The 19,195-nt window shown below is 42.0% G+C and overlaps 1 protein-coding gene across 1 annotated transcript in view; it reads left to right on the forward strand.

Annotated features, from left to right (window-relative positions):
• TMEM245 (transmembrane protein 245) overlaps positions 1-19,195 on the forward strand; it is a 648,028-nt gene that overhangs the window by 537,879 nt on the left and 90,954 nt on the right. Inside the window, exons 14-15 of the mRNA XM_085606845.1 lie at positions 8,588-8,688; positions 16,720-16,894. Of these exons, the coding sequence (XP_085462971.1) occupies positions 8,588-8,688; positions 16,720-16,894 (276 nt within the window). The remainder of the gene's footprint in view (positions 1-8,587; positions 8,689-16,719; positions 16,895-19,195) is intronic.

The following is a 19,195-nucleotide window of genomic DNA, read 5'->3' on the forward strand; positions in this document are numbered from 1 at the left end:
AGCACTGTGAAAATATATAACAAATAAATATGTATTAGGATTTCATTTTGAACATTAGGCAACCAAAACAAGATACAATGGTGAAGTAGTGAAGAGACTTCTTAGATGCAACTTAAGGCTACTGGTATCAAATTACCCCCATTTGGTTTTTATCTGTAGTAAGAGAATATAGTCCTGGAATTCCTTTCCTGTAGTTCAAAGGAGTCTTTAATTTCTAACAGCTTGCTATACACAATACCCCTAATAGGATGAATAATGTTAAAGAAACACATAATTCATATACATGTCAAAACAATACTACATTTTGTTATCATAAATTGTCCTTAGAACTTCGGTTCTACAAACAGCAGATATGAGTTTGGTAGCTTTTTAGGTACTCTTGATTTGCATGTCATTTCTATGTCATTGCACTCTGTCCTTCCTCTTTGACATCTTAAATATATTGTGTAGTGTGTAGATAGAGGTTATATTAACTACTTCATGAAATATTATTGCTATAGTTGTGAAAGTTCTTTTTGAAATGGATATTTGTCCAGCTACAAAGTTTGTAATTTCACTTTCAAATTTGGTACCATCCTCTCTGCATCGTTGTAGGATGACTGACATTTTTTCCATACCTTTGTAATAACAGCATAAACCTAAATTCTGAACTGCAGTTTTGACAGGCTATATCTTGATGGGCATTTTTGCTTACATTTTCAAAGGTCACAGCTTTACAATCTGGTAGCATCAAGTAGAGAAATAATTCTGAATTGATTTCAGTACTAGAGGTGAATTCACAATGTTCACAGTTATGGTTCCATTTATAAGTTAAATCATAAAATTCATTGATAATTACTTCCTCTAATAGTCCTAGCATTACCACTAAGAATTCTACTGAACATTTTGAGAAAACATTAATAATCTATTACAGTACTCTGCCTTTTAGACCTTTGTGGAGCTCTGTTGGCGGTAACTTGCATGTCTTTGGCTCCATACAGATTATAGCCTGAAATAGATATATACTTTGGATAAGAATTGACTCATAAACATTTAAAACTTTAAAGTGGTTCTGGAATAGGAACCAGTACTAACTTGTTATGCACAGCTCTAGCTGGCATTTTGTTATCCTCTAATTTAGTGTAACAGTACTTACATATAACTTGTCGTGTGGACAAGTCAAAGCATTCCTCTACAAGTAAGTACACGTCAAAGTTTTGCCAGTTCTTATTTTCTTTTATACTTCTTAACTACAGGTCAACAGTCCATGTTTGAATCTTGTAACGAGTGTGTCGACAACATGTACAAACATACTCCGTTTTTTCAGAACACGCAGGAGCCGATTCACAGAACTAATCTGAGATAAAATCCTAAACTTACTACTTTTGGTATTCACAGAGGCATTTAGTAGTCGTAAAGTTAGGACTCCTAACTTTACTACTACTAAACTGAGACAAAATCCTAACTTTATGGCTTTCGGTTCACAGAAGTCATTTAGTAGTAGTAAAGTTAGGAAGCCTAACTTTACTACTACTAAATGCCTTTTGTGAATACCGAAAGTCGTAAAGTTAGGATTTTGTCTCAGTTTAGTAGTAGTAAAGTTAGGAGTCCTAACTTTACGACTACTAAATGCCTTCTGTGAATACCAAATGTAGTACGTTTAGGATTTTATCTCAGATTAGTTCTTTGAATCTGCCCCCACTGAATTAAATTTTGTAATCTCTTCTTCAAAACTATTGACTGTAATACCTGTTCCTGTTCTGCAACTACTCTTGCTATCAACTCTTCATTTTCCTTAGAATACTGTTCTGGACAAAATAAATCTTCACATCATCACAAACCTTTTCTACCTCTGCCACAGTAACATGCAAAAGTGCTCTATTAATTTCTCCTATACATTAAGCAAGAGTTTTCACATAGTACAGCCTCCGATCTAAACTTCACATTGTTGAGAGGTGTACAGCTTACATCCTGAAATGATGGAAGGTACTTTGGTACACTTTCTTTGATAAACAAGCTAGTGAGTGTCCCTCCAAATTTTCATGCTTTCTAACCTTGTAAGGATCCAATCCTTGTAACGTACTTATTTTGTGCTTTAAACTTGTCCTTGGAAAGATACGTAGAACTGTTCCTAATATATCAATGTATTACTGATGAATACTACAAACACTACTACAATTCCATTTGTATGCAGTGCGTGACTATGCCTTCATTGTACCTTTTCTGCAATTACTTGTTCTACATTTACAGATACATCACCTCTTTCCCAGTAGAAGTGCCCTTCTTCATTTCATATTTTTCTCCCCTTTCATCAATCTCATGAACTAATGTGTTATCTTGGAGCCTTCTTCTTTAAAGAAAGGCTCTGTAATAGAACTATGTATCCATTCTCCATTAACACCTTTACAAAAGTTACTTCTATTCACTAATCTTTTCTTCTGGTTTTGTTTCCTCATGCATAACACCATTTTGTCAAGAGTCTTCATTCAAGTTTTTCCTCTTCAAAGCAAAGGCCTTATCAACTACTCCCTCAACTCATTCTTTCTTTTTCAGTGCCTCTCTCCTTTTTCTATAGTTCTTCATATTTCTCAGTAGATTTACAACCACTCTACTATGAAACATCCTGGCTCTGATTTCCTTAAACTGCGTCTGTCTCCTGGTAAAGGTGTGTCCATCTTTGTTACATTCTTTCCTGTACTTGTAATATACATTCTGTCCACTCTTAATCTGTCTCATAGATTGCTTTTTATTTTCATTATTTTGTAATCTTTCTAGGTGTCTACATATATTTTAAAGAAAATACTTTGTCCTTTTACCAGTTGCTCTATTTTCTGTAACCGCTTTTTCTATATTGTTCTCCTTTTGTATCTCAGTTCAGCATAGATACTGTAGTTGCTTCTGTTGCTTTTTCCTCCAAGCTTTTGTAGGCAGTCTGTCTGTATTTATGTGGATAATGTTCTGTAAAAAAAAAAGTATCTTTTAATTTTTACTTTTTGTTATATTGCAGTTTTCAGTCTACAGTTGAACTTCGCAATATAACTAGATGCAACTACTTCAATAAACCAAACCATATACTTTCCTATACAACCTCTCTCACACTCACTTACATTACAAATGCACCCTTATTTTGACCTCCCCTATTACATCACTCAGAACAAGATCGGTAACATCAATTCTGACATCACGGATGACATCTAAAATGACATCACTGATGATATCATCCAGAGAAACACTGACACGCCCATTTGCACCCCCATAAAACATGCCATACACCCACTTCTACACAATCTCAAACCAACTTATTCACAGAACCCAAGCACTCACATCTCGTCACTCATCCATACCGCCAGCAACACATTAACTAGCGTGCCACTAACAGTACCACTAACTCACGTATACAGCCACTCATGCACCTACTCACCAAAACAGCCAGTCACAGATTCATTTATAGAGACATAGACACGTGCACATCCACTCATACACCCATACAGCTACTGACTCAGTAAATGAGTTAACCATATACCTACTCACACACCTCCTCACTCACCCTTACAGTCGCCCACACAGCCACTAACTCACCCATACAATTCCTCACACAGCCACTCAGTTGCTTGTACTAATACATATACTTACTTACTCACCTGTACAGTGACTGAGACAATCAAAAACCCAAATCAAAACACAAAACTTTATTTATTTGTTATCTTTTAACATTATAGCACTCTCTCCTACAACAAAGCTGCACCATACATCAGTTCTCACTTATAAATGGTAAAAGACCAGTTTATCCTTTCTGTGGTAAATTATAAAATAAACATCAACCAAAGTGTAGAGTACATACAGTGTCTCAATCCTGTAGATCCGAAAACACAACATAAGAGCTATCTGTGTGCCTTTCTACCACCGTGTAACTGTTGAAGTTAGTATCGCAGTACTTCTCTACTTAGATGCATCATATTTAAAATTTGGGAAGAGGTGCATATAAAAATCTGCACATTAATCTCTATCGGAGCATAGAGCTCACTAATTCTTCCAAATACATGCAAAGAGTGTGTGACAAGCTGCATATATAATTCACAAGATGGTTCTAAAATACTACATATTCCTCACTAAATCTTGTAAATACATAGGCTTGTGGTTGAGTACATCAATACTCCCTGGATGATTGAATGAGTGCATGGGTAGTGCCTAGGTCATTCCCTAAGGATACCGGTAGTGTCTGGATGATTCCCTGAGTTATGTAGGAACTTCATGGGTCATTCCATATCTGCATAGTTACTGCCCGTGTGTTTGCATGAGTATATCACTACTATCTGGGCGTTTGGATGAGTGCATGAACAGTGCCTGAATGATTAGATAAGTGAATGACTAATGCCTCAGTAATTCAATACATGCATAGATAGTGGTTGGATGATTAAATGAGTGCAACTCTAGTACCTGGATGATTGCAGAAGTACATTCATAGTATATAGGTGATTTATAGAGTGCATAGATAGTGCATACATGAATGTTTAAGTACATGCATACCACCTGACGGATTGGATGAGTTCATGAGTAGTGTTTCAGTGATTGGATGAGTACATGGCTGCCGCTCATGTTTTTTTGGTTGAGGGAACAGGTAGTGCCTGAGTGATTAAATACTTGCAGGGGTAGCACCTGGATAATTCAATGAGTGCATCAGTAGGCCTGGCTGATAAGACGAGTGCACGACAAAGTGTCTGAGTGATTACATCAGTCCATTGTTAAAGCTTAAGTGATTGGATGAAAGCAAGTGTACTACTGGGGTGATTGTATTAATGCAACAGTGTTCCCTCAGTAATTGAATGAGTTCATAGTTCTGGATGGGTGATAGGTTCACTGCAATGGTACTGCTTGTATAATTGGATAAGTGCATGGGTTGTCCCTCAGTATTTCGATGAGTACATGGGTTGTGCATGGGTGTTTGAATGACTGCATAGGTACAGCTGTAGTGATCGTATAAGTGAATGGATAGTGCCTGGGTGATTGGATGAATGTATGGGTAGTGCCTACATAGTTCAATGACTACATAATTAGTGCCTGTGTGATTGGAAGAGTGCATATGTAGTGCCTGGGGGATTGGATAAGTGCGGGGATAGTGCATGAGTGAGTGGATGACTGCTTGAGTAGTGGCTGGGTGATTTGATGAGTACCTAAGAATCAATCAATGTTGTCCTAAAATTATTTTAACTCCTATTGTTATGTTTTAACTTTTTAATTATTGTTTTATTTGCTTTCATACATCATATATTCTGACGTAATGTTTTATGTACTTTTATGGTTATCATACTCCCGAATAAAGCTATTTATTGATTGATTGATTGCTTGAGTATTGCCTGGTTGACCCCTGAAAGTACTTCTATTGCTGTTAGATCCATAACAATTATGGCTATATCTGTGACTCATTGTATAACTCATTCTGTCAGTATCAAACCAACTATTTTAGTGTATCTATTCCTTTTTCACTGAGCTATGTGTGAGTGAAGTGTACATATCACTATTGATATATAATTGCAGCATACATTGCTCTGTTACTCAGCGTGCACATGGAACAGTAACTTTGTAAAACTGAAAACAACAATTATCAATTTTTCAAACCACACAATCTTCTCCTAGTGGCATACCTATATCATGTCTCAAATATTTCTTGTGTCTTGTGTCTTTAAAACAAATGTTCAGCATTTCTCAAAGCAAAGTTACACACCAAGTGAAGCTAGCACAAGAGCAGACATTCTGCACTATTAGCTCTCCCCAATTTCAAACACAGCATGTTTAACGAAATACACCTCCCTCACCATATACATGACATTTTCACCAGCCTTATAGAACATGGATCACCATGTAAACATATGTGATTTCATAATAGATATACACCTCCAGGCCATCTTCCCAAAAATATATAGTTCTCCACATCTTCAAGTAACTCAAGAGTCTCATCGTTACATGCATAAACCACATCTCACCTTCTGAACATATGTAAACCTGTCATATAAGTTAAAAACCACATTGACAAACACTTCCTAATACATACCTAACAAATTCTGGGCAAATCACTTAATCTCCCCGTGCCTAACAAAAATGAATGTGTCCTCGTGTCCTCATGTAACGAAACTGGTGCTATGTAAAGCGCTCTGATACCTGATGTCTCGGGTCTAGTTCACGCTATATAAAACTCTTTAAAAAATAAATAAAAATGTATTACTACTTTATAATGCATATACAGGCACAATAAATTTTCTTCTCTTTTATTCATGACTACACTACTCTGGTTTAATAACATGACTAAAAGTATTACAATTCCTAGAATGCAAATAAACTAGATCTGTCTGTTCTGCTCATGAAGCTTAGACTTTTAAAACATTGTCATTTTCAAAGCCATTGCTCGTTGTAACTTTGAACAGTACTAACATATTAAACGCATATCCTCTGCAGGTACAGTTCATCTGATATATATTTTTTTCATATCACTGATATTCTTTTTGTTTTATCAAACTCTCATATACACCTTCATTTCTAATGTACATTTTTAAAATAATTAAAAATGTATGTACATAGCAGTGAATCGAGTTTGTCGATTATACTGTTGTTTAAGCTCTTTCTGGATACTTTTGACACAGTTAGGATTTGTAAAAAACTAAGCACAAGAATGGCACTCCGCTCTCATACAAAGCAATTATAAAATGGCAACCTCTTCAACTTTCCGCTCTATGATCAGGAGAAAGGCAGCAAATGAAATCATGTCTTTCATTTTAGACTACTCTATCTCCACTTGTAATTGTTAGTATCTGTTAACTCTTTCCCTTCTTTCAAAAAGAGATTCCTGTCTATGCGTTTTTGCGATGCGTGCGATCATTGCAGAGTAATCACAAAAAAGGGTGAGCCAAAAACCCATATTTAGCTTTCATTTTTTTAAATTTTACTACTGCACAACAGTTTATTACATAGTCGTGTGTTGGAAATTAAAGTTTATCATTACTTAAATTGTGTCATTAACTCCTCAACTGTTTTAAAAATTTTCCATCTCTTCAACACCCTCCCCCATACACTTTTAGCTCAGTGTATCTAGCAACCCAGTACAATCAGTAGGTCACAAGTTCACAGCACATTCTAGAAGGAACATGCTACTTCCAAATGAGATTCAGCAGGAGTGGTTTACTCCACAGATTCACAGGCATATCTATGTCTGTATTACATTTCTTTTTATAAACCACAGCCAATAATAGGACTGCTTCCTAATGCATCCGACACAGAACCTAATTTTATTCACTTACATGCTGACCGCATCCAATGAAATATTTCTTTAAAAAAAAAAGAAAACACCTCAATTTTAACTGCTTTTCATTTGGAAAACTATCTTGTTCAGCTCCAGCATTCTCCTGACTGCTTTTGCTCCTTTTTACCCCTCCTGTTACCCCCAGTAAGTTCCACACAGCAGGATTGCTAAGAGGTCTTCGGAGGCCATACCCCCTTTCTCCACCACTCTGCAAACGTGGCTCCTGGCACACTACTATTTAGGCGATGAAGTCCGCTTTACTCCTGAGGGACCTTGGGGGCCAAGACGTCCTCCTGGTACCTCCTGTAAGTCCTACAAAGTTGGATTCCTGAGAGCTGGTCTTCTCCACTCTACAAGTGTGGCTACTATTTTTAAAAAAACTTAAAAATTCACTGAAGAAAACCAAAGGTTGCAGGGACGTTATAGTTAGGAAATGGAATTTTAAAAAATTAGAAATTCACTGGAAAAAATCTAAGGTTACAAGGACACTTTAGTTAGGCTCAGGTTACACTCGTACAAAACCAGTGAAATTCAGCCGTTATAGTTAGTTATCCAACTATAACTCGCACACCCGCAATGCACTGTTTATGACCTCACATTATAAACCTGAGCTTAACTATAACGTCCCTGTAACCTTTCGTTTTTTCAGTGAATTTCTAAGTTTGTTTAAATTCCATTTCCTAACTATATTATCCCTTTAACCGTTGCTTTTTAGTGATATATATATATGTATATATATTTCTCTGTAAGCTGCACTACCTGAGTCAAACAGTAGTTCTAATTTTTAGTTTGACCCGACTGGCTTAGAACACCTCAGTATTTCCCCTTGGCATGCACTGTAAACTGTAGTATTTATTGTGAAGTAATTTATGCAATAGAATGTTTCATACCTGAAAATGTTAATTTTCTTTATTAGTTATCTGCTGCATGAGTTTCATTATATGCTTCAGTCAGAATGATCTTGTAGGATTCTGTGTCCTGTTCTATAATGGGTTTGAAAATTCTGAAGCTATAGTGTAGCATGTAGGCGTCACATGAATATAAAGCTGTGCTGCGATCAACATGAGCATGCATTAGAATGTTTACTTTGGTAGCTTTGTTGGAGAAAGTTCTGAATCATTTATTTTTAGGAAAAGCTTTCAGTTTACATAGACTACCACATGCTGTTTTGCAGTATACTTGACATTAATGGTACGTAATTCGTACTGAGCCTTAAGTGCTAGAACATATTGGTTTCCTCTACATGTTATTTGAGCCTACTCATTCAAGGAAATTTCCGTTGGTTAATAAAACAGCCTTTTCCCTTGTTTTTTGCAGAGGTGTTTTTGATGCTTCCCTGAAAATGGCTTGTTTCTATGGACTGTACACGTGGCTGACTCACACAATTTTTGGGATCAACATTGTTTTCATACCTTCTGGTAACCTTTTTAAAAAATTTAAATGAAAAGAACATGTAAAGTATTATTGAATCACAAAATGTTTATATAATCTACTTTTTAAATGATTTGTTAGAATCTCATGTAAGATCGAGCAGTAGGGGTTTGAAATACTCACTTATTAGGAAAGAAATGGTTAATTATTTTTTAAAGTAGTGGTGTAACAGCTCATTTGTTTTTTAGTTAGGTATCTCAGCTCTAGAGCTGTCTAGTGCGTCCCATCTGCAACGCTGTGTTCATGTTTGAGAAGGGAATGCTGACTTAATTGACCTTATGTAGCCCCCCCACCCCACACCTCGCCCTCTCAGCTCTCATTAGATATTAGATCACTTGTGTGGTGAGTTGCCAATGAACTCTCTCTTAGAGAAAGTCCATTATTTAATCGCAACCTGGCAAGGTGCAAATGCAGCTTTTCAATGCACATTTTTTGAAAAACTCAAAAAACTTATTTTATTGAACACGTTTTGATTTGCAAAGTCATTTATTGAGCTGGAGCTGCTCTTTCATATTATTTCATTGGCAGTTAATAAAAATGGCTTCAGACATGCAACTAGGAAAACTCACAAGACAGTAGGCTTTCAGTAAGTGAATTGAGCAAAGGGAAAATAGTGCAAAAGTTACAAATTCGCTTATTAGAGGAGGTAAAGTTGTAGGTTGAGGTACCAAGCGTTTACAGTGTCTGTGACTGCAATTTCAAAATTTACACCATGAAAATGAGGAACATCACTCAACCTCCAAATATTTCCCTGACTACGAAGTGCTCCCACCATGCTTTGGTTTGGGTTTAACAATAAGGAGGCCAGGAGATGGAGAATATGTTTGTTTAGGAGGAATCCAGTCATCACCAGTACATCAGTCTGCTAAGCAAAACAGGAGAACATCTGAAGTTGCTTTATGGTTCCCTGCTCTTTCCCCTACCAACTATCACCTTTCCCCATTTACATCCTCCTTTTTCTGCATATATTTTCCCCACTTTCATCTCTATTCCTGCCTAGCTTAGTTTATCTGTTTTGATTTTACTTTTAGCATTCCTAACCTTCAGTGTTACTATGCTCTGCAGTGATCCTGGATAGGGTCACAGCCCCTTACTATAGCTGCTGCCTTAGACTGCAGGAGCTAATTGGAATCAATGGCTGACAAACAGGGGTGCATTATCCAAAGTCGACTAGGGGTGCAACTGGCCACTTTGGTAGTACAGAAGGGGCTGCAGTGCTGGTACTACATGTAGTGCCAGCGCAATCTCAATGCAGCTTTCCCTCATTTACAAGGGGTTGTGGGCCACTGCAAATAACGAAGTGCATCGCTTCTGCACCCTTGCTGTATAATAGCAATGGGTGCAGAAGCAAATAAGCTTTCAGTGGGTACATTTACTGTGCACCACAAATAGTAACCCACAGTCAGTGCGCCTCCACAAAGGTGATCCTTGAAAGAGCGATATGGTGATTCTCATGGGCTCCCCAGACATCACTGTCCCCCTCCGAAGTTTAGACCATTTGAGGCCTACACAATGAAAGGCGATCTGTCTGCTTCAAACAGTCGGTCAATCTTTCACTAATGTGATGTCCTAAGGGCAGGGGTAAGTTCATATCTGCACTGGGGCAGAGCATTCACTGTGATAGGTCACACTAACAGTCTTTGCCCAGCTCACCTAGTTAAAGGTGCACTGGGGGGAACACCAGGGCAATGTGCCCTATCTATAATACGGAATCAGGTGTCCTAGCCTATCTTTCTCAACAGAAGTGTTGAAGGGTGAGTCGTATAGGAAGTTGGAGCTGCCCACCCGAAGGCAGGAGCAAGTCACCAGTTCAGGGATCTACTTAGTAAATTAATAATTCACAAACAACTTATCTCAGCTGCAACACACTATCCGAATAATGGGCAAATACAATTCTTGGATGATGGTACTGCAGCAATACTTTTAATGCCGGCCTTCCTCACTGCTATTAATATAAGTGGGTAGCTTGGTGCAAATCAATTAACAGTACAAAACTACGAAATTAGAAAGCCACACAACACGCAAGAAACACAATACTAATTAATCAAAATAGATTATAATTTTATGAATTTGCAGAGACCTTGTTGAGTAAAATCCCTTAGAGGATTCTGGAGATACAGATATTCCAAGGTTTTGTCACTTATTAATCCAACCGCAAACAAGCATTTGTCAACTAAAAGGTTGTAAACTTTTAAAACGTTTGTAAAGGTTATTTTGGCAACTCCGGCCCGGCTTGGGGGACCAAAACCGACAGGATGATGGCCTGGGGTGGAGGGGATAAGGTAGATTTGCACAGTTACCTGGCCACCAGAGTGTTTTCCAGTCCAGTTCCAAACTTTCAGAACAACAGCCATCAGCTTTAATGGTGGGGTCCTGATGCTGGGGGTCCAGGATGAAAAGATTCTCCAGTTCCTGTGCAGTGGACTGGGGTTCCTTGGTCCGTGGGTGATGTTGTGGGGCCACTTTGGCCACAGAGGTCGGGGTCCCACAAAGTGCTCTTCAAGAGAGTAGAAGGCAAGCTGCTGCTGGGCTACTGGTCTCCGAGTTCCACGGTTGAAGTGAAATCCTTTAGTGGGAGCTAGTGTCCCTCTCGGGTGACCAATCTGGACTCTGCGGCACTACTGGGTCTGACTGACTCAGTTTCAACTTTTGGCCATCACAGATGTGTCTCTTGGGGTGCAAAGTGGTAATTCCTCCGAAGCGGCTACCAACTCGCCGGTTTGGGCTTCTTCAGTCTTATTTTCCCTAGTGCTGTTCCAGGGGGCCAGCCAACTGACCCTTGTTGCCACTGCTTTAGTCTGGCACTGGCAAATTACTTTTCCGCTAGCCTGGAGCCCCAGGCACAGTCTTCGTTAGCCCAAAAGCGCTTCAGGTGCAGTCCAACAGGCAATGCTGTCTTTTTGTTCTGTCCAGGGGCAGTAGGATAGTCCTTTGATCCTTGTTCCAATCCTGAGATGAGCTGAGGATCACGGTGCCATATTTATCCCAGGAAAGTGTCCTGAGGGAGCCACGTGGTCACTAGCCAATGAGCTACTAGTCAATGGGTTTCCAGGTCCCCTTCCTTCTAGTGATGAATTAACAGCAATGTGTAGCATCTGGCTATCCCAGAGTGTACTATTCTGGACACTCTCAAGATGTCTGAACCTCTCCCCGACTGTGAGGAGCTCGGTAGCCCACTCTAGAGGTGTGGCTACCTGGGGACTACACACCCATGGGAAAACTGGTTTGGGCACTGGTCTTCCCTATCTGGTCCTCCCTATCTGGCATGTCTCCAGCCTGTCTACCTAAAGAAAGGGCTGCTCTTTGGGAGTGTTATCGCCATTAGCCCACCAAAGGCAGCTTTGCCTTTGAAGATCGCCTTTTGGGCCTAAGTGGCTTCCTTTTAGGGTAAGATGACACCTCTCCCTGCAGCAGACTTCTGTTGTTTTTGAGCCTGGGAGTCATCGGCACTCTTCCCCGGGGGGCAGAATGCGGTCTATGGGCCAGTGTAGTGCTACTGGACCACCTGGGTAAGACTGGTAATGTTCTAAAAAAAAGCATCTGAAAGAGAACATTAGTTATAGATTCCTTACCTTAGAATTACCCCCAGGCGTCAGACTGAATACGGAGAAATATTTCTTAGCAGTACCCCTGTGCGTGGGTAAGTTGTGTTGGTCGACTCTGCGTCCGTCGTTGGCGTCGTGGTCGCCAGGATAGCATCACTGTGTCTACTTAGACGCCTCCCCTGCGTGATGACGTCATTTCTTTCTTTTTCTGCGCCAGCCAGCACAGATCTGGAGAGAGCGTGCCCCTTAGTCACTTTTTGACTAAATCTTTTTTTACTTTTGTCGACCTCTTTTTTGAGTCTATGAATTACTGTTAGCACCAGGGATGTCCCATCGTTGAACTGGCTTCTAGCCCTGTGAATTCTGTCACAAGTTGATGTCGGTCACAGATCCACACCTCGTGTGCCTTTGGTGACTGTAGCTCGACCACGATCCAAAGTGGTGCTCCAACTGCGGTGCCACGAACCCGAAGTCTTTGCGAAAACAGTCCTGAAAGCTTTTGGAGTCCTGGCAGTCTGCTTCGCGCCGCTCGAGGTCCCTGTCGAGAGGAAGGTCACGGAACCGGTCGCGGAGTCATCACCATTCCTCTTCTAGTCTTCGCACTCCTCCGGTAAGTCAAAGCTCAAGAAGCACAGTCAGTTGAAGGGATGCGTCATCCCTCTCCGGCTCCTTCCTCGGAGCCTGCTGGGATGGCTCTGTGCTTCCTTCCCTTTCCCGGAGCCGGAGTGTCCCCTGCCCAGCTTCGTCAATTTTACGAAGCACTGCACAGCATCTTTAGGCAGCCCGACTCTGCAGGCACACCTTCTGGCCCCACGGACCTGGTTGGGGGCCCTAGGCCTTCTATGCCGGTGGCTCCGGCGCCGCAGAGTCCCTAAGGATCCAGGCCTGGATCCAAATTAGTGCCAGTCGACCTTACAGTACTTTCCCCGGCGCCAATTCCAGTGGAGACACCCCCGAAGAAGCCAGTTGTGCCTCCAACCAGCGTCGACCCCGGCCTCACCCCCGATATGGACATAGAGCCGGACCGACGTCACTTGACTCCGGTACCAGCGCCAGGGGGTACTTTTGTACCGCTGTTCATCCCTGCCATTCCCTTCTGCCCTGAGTGGCAGCCAGAGGAGGGTGAGGAGAACTGGGAGGGGTCTATTGACCCTTTAGCACACCAACTTGAAGAGCCAAACTGGCGAGAGGAGTTGGATGATGCCAGTGGTCTGGATACTTCCCCCCCCCCCCCCCCCCCCCCCCCACCGTGGCTACTGAGGAGGGAGCTTCTTATGAAGTGGTGTTGCGTAGGGTGTCTGAGGCCTTGAGCTTCCTACTGTGGCTTTCAGGACCAACCTCCTGACTGAGGTGCTTCAGCCAGCGGCGGCCTCTAAGGAACCCCTGCTGTATTTTAATGAGGCCCTCACTGGCATCCTTCTGGGCACTCCATACCCCTGAGAGCTTGGTGGTCCAAGCCTCATCCTCTAAGGGCACATTACCTACTGCTCCCCCAGATAGGGAATCCAAGAAGCTGGGCCATCTTGGGGAGATGATGTTTTCTTCCGCCAGCTTAGGACTGCGGTCGGTGAACACTGCATGTCTATTGGGCTGTCACACACACATAGTGTGGGATACGGTGTGCAAGTGCTGCCACAGTGCCCGGGCCATGCTCCCCCGTGCTGTTGCTGAGGGCCGAGATGCAGCAAAGTTCCCCATCCGATGTGGGCTGGATACCGCTGACTCACTGGGTAGAATGGTTTCTATGCTGGTAGCCCTGAGGCGCTACGCCTGGCTGAGAACGTCTGGCTTCTCTGGGGATGTCCAATCTACCCTTTTGGACATGCCCTTTGATGGCCGTTGCCTGTTTAGTGACAAGGTGAACAACGCACTCGAGCGCTTGAAGAACTCTAGGGCCACGGCCAGATCCTTGGGCCTCGCAGCAACTTCTCGCCCCATGCAGTCTGCATTCCACCCCTTTCGGGGCTACAGGACGGGTGCCCCACCAAGTTGGGCCCAGAGCCATGGAGCCATGCAAGCTACCCAGCCTCTGCGTGGTCGGGGACGTGGGACCCACCGTCGTGGGTCTGGGGGTCAGCGGGCGGGCCAGTCCACCAAAACCCCCCCTGCAGCAGCCTCCAAACCTTCCTAGTCTGACCTTCTGGGCCACCAGTTGGCAGTGGGCGGCATGACTTGCCATCACCTTTCCCACAGGCACAACATCATGTCGGAAAGGAGAGTTTTGCAGATAGTCCGAAGGGGCTACTCCCTCCCCTTCGAGACTACCCCTCCCTCCTGATCACCAACACTCCATCGCATGTCAGAGGATCATTTGGCCCTTCTCTTTCAGGAAGTTCCCATTCTCTTGGCCAAGAGAGTAATCGAATTCGTCCCTGTGCCAGAAGTAGGTTGTGGTTGCTACTCCCACTACTTCTTGGTACCCAAGAAGGACAAAGGCCTGCGTCCTTTCTTAGACCGCTTCCTCTGCACCAACCGCTTCCTCTGCTGTAAGGAAAAGTTCAAGATGTTAGCCTTGGCTCAGGTCTTGTCTGCCCTTGACCATGGAGACTGGATGGTAGCGTTGGACTTGCAGGACGCTTACTTTCACATCCCCATCTTGCCTGCCCACCGGTGTTACCTGCAGTTCATGGCAAGCCACAAGCATTTTCAGTTTACCGTGCTCCCCTTTGGCCTTACCAGCGCCCCTCGGGTGTTCATGAAACTCATGGCGGTGGTCGCAGCTCATCTGTGCCAATCAGGCGTTCCAGTCTACCCCTATCTCGACGACTGGCTGTTGAAGGCAGGTTCAACCCAGTCTGTCATCTCCAACCTCCAGACTACGGCAGACCTCCTGCATTTGCTGGGGTTCACAGTCAGTGTGCTCAAGGTGCACCTGATTCTCTCCCAAAAGCTCCTTTTCATCGGTGCAGTTCTGGGCACAGCGCAGTTTCGGGTCTATCCTCCCAAGCAGCGAGTCTGGGATATTCGGGCTAAGATAACGATGTTTCAGCCTCTATCCCGGGTTTCGGTGAGAATGACTCTGAGGCCTCATGGCTTCCTGCACCCTGCTAGTGGATCATGCCAGGTGGCATATGCAGGCTGTCCAGTGTAACTAGAAGATCCAGTGGGCGCAGCATCAGGGGAATCTTTCCGATGTCCTTCAAATTTCGGAAGGTACTGTACGTCAGTTGCAGTGGTGGCTCAGAATCAGGATTGGGTCAGCGGCAGATCCCTCTCCCTTTCCCAACCAGAGTTCACGGTGTTGACAGATGCGTCACTCTTGAGATGGCGCAGCCACATGGCAGAGGCGGAGATCAGAGGCCTCTGGTCTCCGGCGGAGTCGGGGCTCCACATCAACCTTCTGGTGCTCCAGGCGATCCGTCTTGCACTAAAGGCATTTGTTCCTTCTGTCAAAGGAAGAATAGTGTTGGTGTTCAAGGACAACACCACCGCCATGTGGTATTGCAACAAACAGGACGGGGTGGGGTTGTGGACCCTTCAAATCTGGACATGGCAGGAACATTAGGGCATGTCCCAGATGGTTCAACACCTGGCAGGTTCTCTGAACGGCAGGGCGGAAGAGCTCAGCCGCCGGTGCTTGATGGATCACAAATGGCGTCTTCACTCAGAGGTGGTACTAGGTCTCCTTCAACAGTGGGGAGAGCCTTGTTTAGATCTGTTTGCCACAGAAGAGAACGCGCACTGTCAGCAGTTTGCGAAAATACCCCCATCAATAATACAACACATGTGGTGGTACAAAGTCATTTCCTCATTTGCATGAGTTAGCACCTCTTGGATCACATTGGTGCAAAATTGACTCTTGCACCATCATGATGAGTCGATGTACTGTCTGTAGCCCCTTCTGTTACACAGAAGTGCCCTGGGCATTCGAAAAGTGACAATCTCTCCTTGCAACCCGAAAGCACTTCTGAAATAGTGCCTTAGAGGCTCTTCCATGGCTAGCTCACGGTTGACACTGGTAACTGCTTCAGGGACTGACTTAGCTATAATTACCAGAAAGAACATATCAAAGTTGTGTTAAGTAGCCGTTGAAGGTCATAAGCTGCAAGTCTTGTAGGTCCTTTGTGGGTCTTAGTTGGGGTGATCTATCCCAAAGGGAGAGCCACCCCTGCATACAGAGCTGTGGATCCACTTACTGTGTCATCATTATTCATGTGATTTTATATAACATGGTGCCCATTCCTGGCAGCACAACATATACTATACTTGTTAGTAATAAATATGTTACTGTTATTAAGATGTACATCTAACCATAACAAGTAGGTACAGTAGTGACAGACGAATGAACCCAGAGTAACTAAGAATTTTTGCAATTGCGATTCCTTTTTCAGAGAGTGTCAAAATATTTCCAGTTTTGGGACAATATGTTGTAGGTTACTTATGTGTTGAATTGTCATGTAAAATTTTAAGTGGAAGATGGGTTTTCTTTTATTTCATTCTCCCCAGTGATTGTATTACTTTTTGTTTTGATAGCCTTGGCAGCGATCCTTGGAGCAGTTCCCTTCCTGGGGACATACTGGGCGGCTGTACCTGCGGTCTTAGATCTCTGGCTTGCACAGGGGGAGAGCTGTAAAGCAGTGTTGCTCTTAGTTTCACACTTATTGCCAACCTACTTTGTGGATACAGCTATTTACTCTGACATATCTGGGTAAGTGTCTCTCTTTACTGATCATGACTTTGCATTCTATTGTAATGCGCTCATCTTGATTAGGTGTCATGTCCAGTTTCTACAACAGTTTGTGACCACTGAACACATTCAAATATTTTGAAAAAACTATTAAATACAGACTATTCAAGTATAAGTGGCATGTAATATGTGGCCGCTTATCAGCTGACACGATCATATCAGTGAGACATGCTATCTGAATACCTTTTACACTGTGGCTGCATTTTCAATAATAGTGCGTGTGCCTCGCATGGGTAACGTTTGTGTGGGTGATGTTCTGGCATTGAAATGCAAGGGCATTTTTAGGTCTCGCCTGACCCAGCGCATGCGCTGGTCTGGCGAGACTTTTTGTGAGGGCTCAAAAAATGCTACCATGGCCAGCCTGGAGCTACAGTGCATGTGCGCGGGCGCGCGCTTAGGAGCAGAGGCCGGTAAACCTCGTCATGCTCATTAAGTGCCCAGGATCACTTTCACTCGCGATCACTTTTGCGGCGCCCCTTTGATGTTCTCGTTCAAAGAACGTCAAAAAAGGGAGAGGGACCCCAAAAGACAGAGGAGAGGGGCACCAATAATGACCTTAGTCAACCAAATAGAACCTCCTTGTCAGAAATACATAACAATCCATACACCTTGCACACTAGTAGGATGGGAACCGGCAGGACAAATGTAATCAAAACAATTGAGAAGAAGAAAATATCAATTAAAAATCTGTATTTATTTAATTTGTACTAAAAACTATACAAGGTATGCACTATCTATTGTCATATAGCTAATTATGAAGCAATAACAATCTAGGCAAATCAATGTATCATAAATCATTGTTGGTAAACTATACATATATTGTTAAACACTATACACATTATAATTTAATAAACATCACAAAACATACAAATTGGGAACACAGTAAAAAAGGACAGTTGTGTCCTATTAATTGAGAAAAATCACCAAACCAACGATTCATCAATGGTGACCTTAGAGATATAGTTTTCAGTTGTACATGTCACCAAAACAGTAATCAATGATTTTATGTGGTTTTCTCTTTTAAAAGCATCGACGCGTTTCGGTGGGCATAGATTTTCTGCCAACACCTTCTTCAGGAAAAATTGGATGGAGTCCCAATATCATTACATATACAAACGAAAATCTGAAAGAAACAACATATAACAAACTTAAAAATCTAATGAAATCTATTTCTTCTCTCATTGTCATTATACATTCCACTAACCGAGTATCTCATCCCACTACATAAGGACAATATCAGCCAGCCATACAGTCAACCAATTTTAATATTTGGAAAATATTTAATGTTAGTGGAACCCCCACTTAACACGATTGCACATAAGCTATAATATCCAGATATTGTATCTAGGGTGGCGTAAAAAGGAATTTCATATTACTCCAGTATTGTTTGTCTCACTATTTTTGCGCTCCCACATTTCTTCCTTGCCCCGTTGGAACTTGTTAATTTTGGCAGGAATCTATATGCCCCATTCCATCAAAATGTCATAAATAGTCATAATAACGACTCACATTTAATAGTTGGCGATTTATTCCAATCTATATCCAATCAAAGGGTCTTCTATTACTTTTCTGTGGCCAATATAAGCCCTTCACATAGGGTATGTAGTCACCTATTCAAATGGGACATAAAAACCTAGAATTTTTTTTTGATCTCTCAATAACAACAAAATTGTTTTGGAGGCTAATCAATGTCTTATATACCTTAATTGTATCCCCTCCGAGTCTGAAAAGACCTCCAGGTATTAACTTCACTATTAAGGTAATGATCCTTCTATTACTGGCGTACGACAATTTGGTGTGAACCCTGTAGGCAGAATAAATACAACAATTGTTTTTGTATGGACATGTATTTTCTCTCACCGCTAGCGCCTAAAATGTGTTGAATATCACCAAAATTAGTAAGTTATAGACGAAAAATGTCCTTTGAATAGGTCTATACAAACGGTATTCAATAATATTTATTCATAACTGCAACAGAAGTCTATCATGATTCTATAGCCATTCCCGATATTAAGTCCGTATACTAAATATCAAAAGTATTCGGAAATGCCTATCTTGCATATGATCAGGATCTACACTACTGATCCCTATAGTTCTCTCATTTACTAAATCAGGCATATTCATTCCATAGAGCTATTACTAAAATGCCTTGATTTACTTACTTATATTGGAGCCTCCCTAATCACGGGTTTCGTACAAAAACGGTCAAAATCTCTCCCGCTAGTCCCTGTATAACTCTTGCAGCAGAACCAAAGATGCTCA

The sequence above is a fragment of the Triturus cristatus genome, chromosome 5_2, assembly GCF_964204655.1.
Source record: "Triturus cristatus chromosome 5_2, aTriCri1.1, whole genome shotgun sequence".
NCBI classification, from domain to species: Eukaryota; Metazoa; Chordata; class Amphibia; order Caudata; family Salamandridae; genus Triturus; species Triturus cristatus.